Source organism: Triticum urartu, chromosome 4, assembly GCF_003073215.2.
Source record: "Triticum urartu cultivar G1812 chromosome 4, Tu2.1, whole genome shotgun sequence".
Classification (NCBI taxonomy): domain Eukaryota; kingdom Viridiplantae; phylum Streptophyta; class Magnoliopsida; order Poales; family Poaceae; genus Triticum; species Triticum urartu.
The window spans coordinates 40,565,523-40,575,376 of NC_053025.1; the positions used below are offsets into that span (position 1 = coordinate 40,565,523).

At 48.1% G+C, this 9,854-nt stretch overlaps 2 protein-coding genes across 2 annotated transcripts; both read right to left on the minus strand.

Annotated features, from left to right (window-relative positions):
• Positions 1 to 687: 687 nt before the first annotated feature.
• On the minus strand, positions 688 to 1,289 carry LOC125553484. Its single transcript, XM_048717258.1, has 2 exons — positions 1,133 to 1,289; positions 688 to 1,032 (listed from the first exon to the last, which is right to left on the minus strand). The coding sequence occupies exons 1-2, from the start codon at positions 1,179 to 1,181 to the stop codon at positions 842 to 844; spliced, it is 240 nt and encodes a 79-aa protein (XP_048573215.1). The 5' UTR covers positions 1,182 to 1,289; the 3' UTR covers positions 688 to 841.
• A 7,492-nt stretch (positions 1,290 to 8,781) lies between these two features.
• Positions 8,782 to 9,403, minus strand: LOC125553485. Its single transcript, XM_048717259.1, has 2 exons — positions 9,244 to 9,403; positions 8,782 to 9,148 (listed from the first exon to the last, which is right to left on the minus strand). Exons 1-2 carry the CDS (start codon positions 9,350 to 9,352, stop codon positions 8,934 to 8,936), a joined length of 324 nt encoding a protein of 107 aa, XP_048573216.1. The 5' UTR covers positions 9,353 to 9,403; the 3' UTR covers positions 8,782 to 8,933.
• Between the last annotated feature and the right edge of the window lie 451 nt (positions 9,404 to 9,854).

The following is a 9,854-nucleotide window of genomic DNA, read 5'->3' on the forward strand; positions in this document are numbered from 1 at the left end:
CGCCCCCTTCTGCAATGAGGCTTCCTCTCAAGCCTCAGCAGCTCAGGAGCAGGTGTGGAGCTCGAGTTTGTCTTCCCATGATTTCGCGGACAAATACAATGTCCGTCTTAGAGGTTAATGTTGGAGATACTCTAATGCAATATCTATGGACGTCACGGAGGAGTTCGTCCCAATCCAGCTGGACCTGGGTTAGTGCAATGCTCTGATCATGTGCGCTCGCTTAGTTGTTTCAAATACAGCTACCTAGTTCTGGAGATCCTCAAAAAAAGTGCTAGCTAGTTCTGTTTTTTTTTTCAGTTTCTTTTTCTTACTACCGATGCTTGTTTCTCTTTCTTTTTGTATGTGCTTTGTCCTGTTACCCATTGCATATTTGCACGACACAATCTAGCATTCCATTCCTCGGTTATTCCACGAACGCTTGCTGATGGTTTTAGTTGCGACGCGAGATCAAACGCTAACAGTTTCCGCTCGTTTTTGCGTCAAATTTTATTCTTCCCAGCCATGTGTCTCTGAAGAAAATGGCATGCATCTCTGAAGAATCTGCCAAGAAAAACGTTCGCAAATGTCATCCCTCACAGCAAACGAGTTCGCCAACTACCGGGGTCCAAAAACTGAGCTAGGTCTGTGTTTTTTCAGTTTCTTTCCTTCTAATGCTTTTTTCCCCGGTGCTTAGCCCTGCTACAAAACTTGATCAACGGATTGCATTCCATTTCATTCCACGACACAAACTTACATTCCATTCGTTATTTACTCCATGTACGTACGACACACGTGCAGCTTTATTTAGCTCGAACTCAAACACGAGAGCAGAGATGAAAATGACGAACGCGTGTAATCCGGTTCAGTACTTGGTGCATTTGTTGGTGGAGCCGCTGTCGAGGTGGAGCACGCAGCCCTTGCCGTCCTCGGGCGCGCACACGCAGGCACACCCGTCGAGCTTCTGGCCGGGGTAGTTCTTGCAGGTGATGTACCCTCCCTGGATGCACCGGATGTTGTCGCAGGTCGCCTGCGCGTCCCCGAACACCACCAGCGCTGCTCGATCCGCAACAAACACAGGCAAGGATACATAATCGTGAGAGGGAGTGATGCTTGATCATAGAAAACACAAGCAAGGATGCGAATGGAGGCTTACCGGAGAGGAGGAGGACGAAGGTGAGTGACAGCTTCATGGTGGCGGCCATGCTTGCGCGTTCGTCTCTGTGCGTCGTGCGATCTGTGGTTGCAGCGCGGTGCCGGTGCGTTTATATAGGGAGGCTTCGGTTCAGCTCAGCCAAACTGCATGCTGGATCCGCCGCCCTCTCTGACTTTGTGCCACGTAGGTTCACCGGGGATTTGAAACAAGATCACATGGCAGGCGATACTATGTGCTCCAATACGTACGTGCTTGCGTCGACGGCGGCTTCGTGGATTTCAGAACTATGGCCACGTTTCCCGTCGATCTCAGGCAGCATGATTTGTCCGGCCGATTGAGGGCAGAAAGTCAGAGGAGGTTGCCGACTTGGTCGAGCGCCTCTTGGTTTGTGAGGTGTTGCCGTGCTGGATGGATCAGCGGCCAACCCGTACCACTGTTTGTTCGATGTGGATCGGGTTGACGTACCGCTCAAAAGTCTCAGTCGTCGAGTTCACAGATCACAAACAGTGGGACGTGACCTGCAAAGCTTTCGGCCTACTTCTTTGAGCTTGAAAAGTTATCTTGCATTCAACATTGTGCTCTGGATCCAAAATGGTCCAGTCAAACAATCATCACCATTACATTTCTTTATTTCCAGAGCTGCTTATCGAGGTCCATCGACCATCACGCATATGGCAGGTTCACTGCTTCGAGTTGAAGTATGGAGGCTCAACTTGGATCTTTACAAAACAGTTGGCTAGCCTCTTTCCTCCTCTACAAAAAAAAAAAGATCTCAGTCTTTCCTCCTCCTCCCATCGGCACTGCCGCCAGTCCACCCCGTCTGCTATGGCCTATGGGCCAAATAATAGTGGAGGACCTCAGCCCCCACCCGCGGGAGGGACTCTACTCCCGCTTTTGTTTGGTTTAGTGTCTTCATTAGGGTTGTGTGACGGTAGTGATGTCCCTCGGTAGGAATAATGTCTCCCACATTCGATTCCCATTTCGATAGTGTGTCTAGCTTCATCGGAGGACGTGTGGACGTGTGTCGTAGTCAGATCTCGCAGACCCGGTCGGTGCTGGTCTTCGGTGGATCTTTCTGGATCTTGTGTTCGTTCATCTTTGTTCGGGTGTTTACAGATTTGACCCCTCCGGTCTACGACTTTCTTCAGCAGCAATGATTGTTGCTCCGGTGCATTGGTCCTATGGGAGCTTGGCACAACAACAAGATTTGCCTGTCTCCAGTGAGGGAGGGGCGATGACAATGGCGCGTCTTTAGCTTGTTCCAGTGGTTATAGTCCTCGCTAGGTGGTATATAGATCTGATTGTAATTTTTATTATCTCTGAGGTTATTTGTATTGTCATGGTTAATAATGAATAGATCAGAAGTTTCAAAGAGAAAAGAGAGTTGAAGTACGGACAATTGACAGCAAGATGACCATATGAAACCCCTTCAGCCCAACTGGGTACTTCACATCAATCGCGTGGATCTTTTTTTATGAAATCCGAAAATATGATCCCAATTTCAAAAATTATGATTGTATCATCTTGTTGTAGTTGCCGCCACCGAAGAGCCGCTTTTCATATCCGACTAGGACGAAGAGATAGTTTTCGTGGCTACCTCGGATGAAGATGGAGTTTCCGAGGCCACCACAGACGGAGAGAGACTTTTCGTTGCTGACCGCAACGAAGAGTGATCGACAACCACCCCTCTCCCCCCGCGCTCGTTCCACCTACCCGCAGTTATCGTCTTCGTAGTCTACTGCAGCAAGAACTTCCTTTTCATTGTCATGGCCAATGAAAAGTCCTGGCATATTGTGCGATGTCTTTCTTATTCCTTTTCATTTGCTCCCCCCTCCTCTCTCTCTCTCTCTCTCTCTCTCTCTCTCTTATTCTTGTGCAACAATTTCTTCTCTTGTCTCTACCTCATTCCTAGGGCTCGCCGGTATGTGAGCACCAAAGATCGAAACAAGGATGAAAGATCGTGGATGTCGCTAGAGGAGGGAGGGTGAATAGGTGCTTTAAAATAATTACGCTTTAGGCTTGAACAAATGCGGAATAAAACTAGAGTTTAATTTATCAAGCACAAAAACTAAATCAACTAGGCTCATATATGTGCACCAGCAACTTATGCTAAGCAAGATAAACAACTAAGTGATAGCAAGATATATAACATGAAACGTTATGACTATCACAAAGTAAAGTGCATAAGTAAATGGCTCGGGTAAGAGATAATCGAGGCACGCAGAGATGACGATGTATCCCGAAGTTCACACCCTTGCGGATGCTAATCTCCGTTTGAAGTTGTGTGGAGGCACAATGTTCCCCAAAATTCCACTAGGGTCACCGTAATCTCCTCGCGCACTTACACAATGCAAGATGCCATGATTCCACTTGGGGACCCTTGAGGGCGGTCACCGAACCCGTACAAATGGCGACCCTTGGGTACAGTCACCGAACCCGTACAAATGGAACCTTGGGGGCAGTCGCCGAACATGTACAAATTGCTCGGGGGAATCTTCACAACTTAATTAGAGAGACCGAAGCTTGCCCAGAGTTCTACACCATAATTATTGAGCTCCGCGTGTTGGAAATATGCCCTAGAGGCAATAATAAAAGCATTATTATTATATTTCCTTGTTCATGATAATTGTCTTTATTCATGCTATAATTGTGTTATCCGGAAATCGTAATACATGTGTGAATAACAGACACCAACATGTCCCTAGTAAGCCTCTAGTTGACTAGCTCGTTGATCGACAGATAGTCATGGTTTCCTGACTATGGACATTGGATGTCATTGATAACGAGATCACATCATTAGGATAATGATGTGATGGACAAGACCCAATCCTAAACATAGCACAAGATCCTATAGTTCGTTTGCTAGAGTTTTCCAATGTCAAAGTATCCTTTCCTTAGACCATGAGATCGTGTAACTCCCGGATACCGTAGGAGTGCTTTGGGTATACCAAATGTCACAACGTAACTGGGTGACTATAAAGGTAGACTACGGGTATCTCCGAAGGTGTCTGTTGGGTGACATGGATCAAGACTGGGATTTGTCACTCCGTATGACGGAGAGGTATCACTGGGCCCACTCGGTAGTGCATCATCATAATGAGCTCAAAGTGACCAAGTGTCTGGTCACGGGATCATGCATTACGGTGCGAGTAAAGTGACTTGCCGGTAACGAGATTGAACGAGGTATTGGGATACCGACGATCGAATCTCGGGCAAGTAACATATCGATTGACAAAGGGAATTGCATACGGGGTTGATTGAATCCTCGACATCGTGGTTCATCCGATGAGATCATCGTGGAGCATGTGGGAACCAACATGGGTATCCAGATCCCACTGTTGGTTATTGACCGGAGAGTCGTCTCGGTCATGTCTGCTTGTCTCCCGAACCCGTAGGGTCTACACACTTAAGGTTCGGTGACGCTAGGGTTGTGAAGATATGTATATGCAGAAACCCAAATGTTGTTCGGAGTCCCGGATGAGATCCCGGACGTCACGAGGAGTTCCGGAATGGTCTGGAGGTAAAGAATTATATATAGGAAATGCTGTTTCGGCCATCGGGACAAGTTTCGGGGTTATCGGTATTGTACCGGGACCACCAGAGGGGGCCCGGGGGCCCACCGGGTGGGGTCACCTGTCCCGGGGGGCCACATGGGCTGTAGGGGGTGCGCCTTGGCCTTCATGGTCCAAGGGCACCAGCCCCACTGGGCCCATGCGCCTAGGGTTTCCAAGGGGGAGGAGTCCAAGTGGTGGAAGGCACTTCTGGGTGCCTTGGGGGGGAGGGAATCCTCCCCCTGGCCGCCGCACCTAGGAGATCAGATCTCCTAGGCTGCGCACCACCCCCCCTTGGCCCTCCTATATATAGTGGGGGGAGGAGGGACTTCATAACACAGCCCCTGGCGCCTCCCTCTCTCCCCGTTACGTCTCTCTTCCTCGTAGTATAGGCGAAGCCCTGCTACTGTGACGCCCTGCATCCACCACCACGCCGTCGTGCTGCTGGATCTTCCTCAACCTCTCCTTCTCCCTTGCTGGATCAAGAAGGAGGAGACGTCTCCCGTCCCATACGTGTGTTGAACGCGGAGGTGCTGTCCGTTCGGCACTTGGTCATCGGTGATTTGGATCACGTCGTGTTCGACTACATCATCACCGTTCTTTGAACGCTTTCGTGCGCGATCTACAAAGGTATGTAGATGCATCCAATGACTCGTTGCTAGATGAACTCCTAGATGATCTTGGTGAAACGAGTAGGAAAATTTTTGTTTTCTGCAACGTTCCCCAACACGCGACACCAGCAACTATCTAGGACGCCCAAACACCCAAGAGTAATAAACTTCTCAACTTTCACTTCCACGTACCATCGTGAAAAACTCAAACCGGTGCAATGAATGAAATGACAAGAACACACGAAGTGCTCAAGTCCCTCACTCTCAAATCTCACCAAAGCAACAAAAGCTATGGAGGAATATGAGAGGAAGAACACAAAAAGAACTTCAAGATCTAGATCCACAAGGTTCCCTCACTAAGAGGAGACATGGATTGGTGGAGAATGTGGATCTAGATATCTCTCTCTTTTCCCACAAAAAGATTCAAGATTCATTGGAGGAATGGAGAGAAGGCAAAGCTTTTGGAGGTCAACAATGGAGGAGAAATCTTGGCCAAAGTCGTTGGGGGCAATGGGGAAGAAGACCCCTTTTTTATAGTGGGAGGACAAATCCAATCGTTATATGCACTTGTTGTGCTCAAGCGGTACTACCGCTTAGCCCGGTCAACGCAACCCAATGAGTATAGAAGTACTAGAACGACAATTCCGTCGGAGCAGTACTACTGCCTCTGACAAGCAGTGCTACCACTAATTGTCGAAGGGTTACAGAGGAACCAACGGTAGCCAGCACCACACTAGAGTGGAAGTACCGCACAAGCGGTACTACCGTGTCACTACCGCTTATAATCCAAATAGCAATAGAAGGCATTTCCCAAGCAAAAGTTGGAGCGGCACCAGCCTGCGGAAATAACGCCTAAGCGATACTACCATGGACCTGAGCGGTACTACCGCCAAGGTGCTGTAAACTTGCCCAAGCACAACAGTTGAATGCAAAAAGACCAAAATTATTATAACTTCTGCAAATGAACGCTGATTTTGATGAACTCCATCGGTGAGGAACTGACATAAACTCCAACATCGAAAACGCAATACATAAACTCCGCCCAGTTCACCAATGTCCTCTACCCCAACATCTACATTCTTAAGGTTATTTTGGTCGAGCTACTCTATTATAACCCCGGCTTTCCTCCGTAATAAGGGAGTTTGATGCTCCACAACGGGGAGCTGCATGATCACATTTCTTGTCGACATCCTCGATGAGCATGTGCTTGCCATCTCTCGGGCCACGTTATCTTCACATGATGCTTATGCTCTGTGCATGGGTGATCACCCTGTCGACAACTTTGCCACTCACATTTGGCATTTATTCGCCCCTAGTCGGTGCAAATTATCCATTTGGCCATGTCATCGTCATCGTCTACCATGTGTCATCCTCCTCCATCATAGGTGCAACCTTGGTCGGTTGTGTCCATCTTCGGTGGAGAAGAGGAAACCATCGAGCACATGTTCTTCGCTTATGTTCATGCACGCATCATTCAGGAGTAGGTGCTCCCCACTGGTCCACCATCGATCCTCTATGTGAAACAGACTTGCACCTACGCCTCATATTTTGACCACTAAACCTTTGGATTGCAAAATAATTGTTTCAATAATCTCTTGATGATTTCCGAAGCTTTCCATGACCTCAATTTTTGTAAAGATAACAATTATGTAAGTCAGAGATGCATGGACCAAAAGATAAGGAAACTGCACAATCGATCCATGGTGAATAACCCTTTGCTTTGTTTCATAATGCTAGCTCCATCACATCGCTACATCCTCCAGGTGGTTGGGGGGGGGGGGTCTACTGATTGAAAGAGTATCAGTGCTCCTCCCGCGAGCCATTACGATGATGGTTGTGCTCTTGGGGTTCTGAATGAACTGCGTATGCCTGAACTTGTGGCCTGCAACATTATCACAGGTGTACTTTTGTGGCGGTTGTGATGCTCCCACTTGGGTCTAAAACTTCACAACCCTAGACTATTTTTTGTTCTGCTTCACATTTTAGCAAGTGTCTTATGCTGCTTCTTTGTTGTTTCTCTTTTGCGCCATGCAAAACTTATGTCTTTCTTTTAGATCATGCAAAACTTATCTTCTTTTTTGAGATCACGCAAAACTGATTTAATAAAGTACTCCTGGTTTAAGGACACCGTTGTAACCCGCTCCCAAAACGCAGCCGCCTCCTTCCCCAAACAAAACTAAGGTTCCTTTGCCGCCTGCTGTCGCTATCGCTGGTCCACCTCGTCTCCAGTGGCCTTAGGGCCATGGCGGTGCGATGGATCCCTGCCTTTACCGGCGGGAGGGCTTCGCTTGTTAGATGTTTCTTCGAGTTTTGTTAGGGTTTGTGTCCTGTTCAGGAAAACGAGACGATGGTGGATCCTTGAAAATGGAATAAGGTTCTTCCCGCCAAGCCTCCGTTCCGGTGGTGCATCTAGTATCATCGGTGGGTGTGTGGAGGTGTGACTCCGGCAAGTCTGTCTTTGGTGAATTTGCTCGGATGTGGTCGTAGTTCGTCTACATTCGTGTGTCTTCGGGTCGGATCCTTCCAATCTACAATACTCTTCAACGGCGACGATTGCTGTCCTGGTGCGCTGGTCCTATGAAGTCTTAGCATGACGACCTCCCGACTATTTAGTACAACAAGTTTTGCGTGACTCCGGCGAGAGAGTGACGAAGACGGCGGCGCGCCTTCAACTCGCTTCAGTGTTTGTAGTCATCGTTAGGTGGTATATGGATCTGTATATAATTTTTATTATTTTTGGTGTTTGTTGTACTGCCATGATTAAAAATGAATAGATCGGCAGTATTCCTCCAAAAAATAAAAAATAAAAAATGGATTAACCAAAAGTTCAGTTGGGCTGTTCTGCCCCTTAGGCCTTCTAAAGAGAAAGTAACCCGCCTAACCCGTGTCTTGCAATTAGGTTCAGTGCAACAACTACATAAAAAAGATAGCAACCTTGGATCTGGTCAAGAGTTAGTGTACCACACATACCCATTGCATTCTTATCTGGACGTGCCAATTACCCAAACTGGCCATAATAAGTTACCATTAAGAGTGCGCGTGGCCGGACATAGGGAAGATAGGGGGAAAGAATATGCCTCCGGGACTTTCTGTAGTCCGGTTAGCGGGCTGCCGGACATGAGGAAGACACAAGGATCCGCCGAGGCCTGACGTAGCTTAGTGTATTGTATCCGTGTCGTGGGAGTGGAGCGCGTGACTGTAAGTGCATATAGTTTTATCTTTTTTGTTAAAATATGTCTAAAATGTAACTTTTTCGTTTGGTTTGTATGAAATTGTCACGTCTATATGAAATCCGGCCAAGTTTGCATGAATTTCACCCGGTTAGTTGAAAACAATATGAAATATATGCGGCTAGTGTTGGATGACGTCCTCCCGCATCCGTATCTGCGGACGGACGCCGGAGGAAATTTGCGGGTTGTCGTTGAAGATGCCCTTATGAAGTATCAGGGTATTATTAAATCTCTAATATTATTGTGCGCGTACGTACTTTTATGAGTTTTACCACATTCTGCTCGGAAATTTTATTCGAAGCGTGTAAAGTTGAATTACACTGCCAAACCACAGACACGCGAACATTTTCGTTGTTCGACACCAAGCTTGCAGAGCCTTATTGAACTCAGATTCAAACCAACAATTCAGCTAGAACTTTTTGGTCGTGCCGCAGTTGGTGTGGGTCACGCCGTCGTCGAGGTGGAGCACGCAGCCCTTGCCGTCGGCCGGCGCGCACTCGCAGTCGCACCCGTCGAGCTCCTGGCCGGGGTAGTTGTCGCAGGTGATGTGCCCTCCCTGGAAGCACACCACGGCGCACGGCGCCTTGGCCTTGGCGTCCACGATCTCCCCGAACACCACGAGCCCTGCAGGGTTGATCCGGCCAGCACACGCATACAAAAATTGTCAAAAAGAACCCATCTCTCACGGGATTATGGGTAAGAATTTACGATGGACGCACCTGAGAGGAGGAGGACGAGGGTGACCGACAGCTTCATGGCGGAAACCATAATGGCTTCGTGTAGCGTTGTCTTTGTGTGTGCTTTGAGTTGGCAGAGCCATGGAAACATAGACAGTTTATATAGGGAAATGAAATCTCTGGCGTGGCGATTTCATTGACTTCGAGCATGGAGATGGAGGGGTCGAGTTTGCTATCGCTTTTATCAGTCAGCGTACGTCTTAGACTAAACTGATACGGATCTACCGCGCTCTCTGACCCGAACAGTGCGTGCTCTCCATTTTTCCACTTTCGGATAAGAAGCGGCTAACAGTTTCACTTGATTTGGTGAAGAGATCGCGGCGTCTTCTTGCGTGTGCTGCCGCGATTCATCTCAGTTGAAAGGTGGCAGCAAAGCGCTAGGGATTGACACGAGCGGGAGACTGTCTTAGTTACTCCCAAATTAACCAGCACCACTGATCGGTCATTTTCCGAAGTGCCACGCAGACACTAATTAGAGGCTTAGAGCAGCCAGGGAGCGGAAGCATCCTCGCAAATGCTTTTTTCTATCCGATTCAAATGGAAAAGGTTCAGGTTCTGGTTCAGCACCTCTCAGCGAGGTTCCCCGTGCAGTG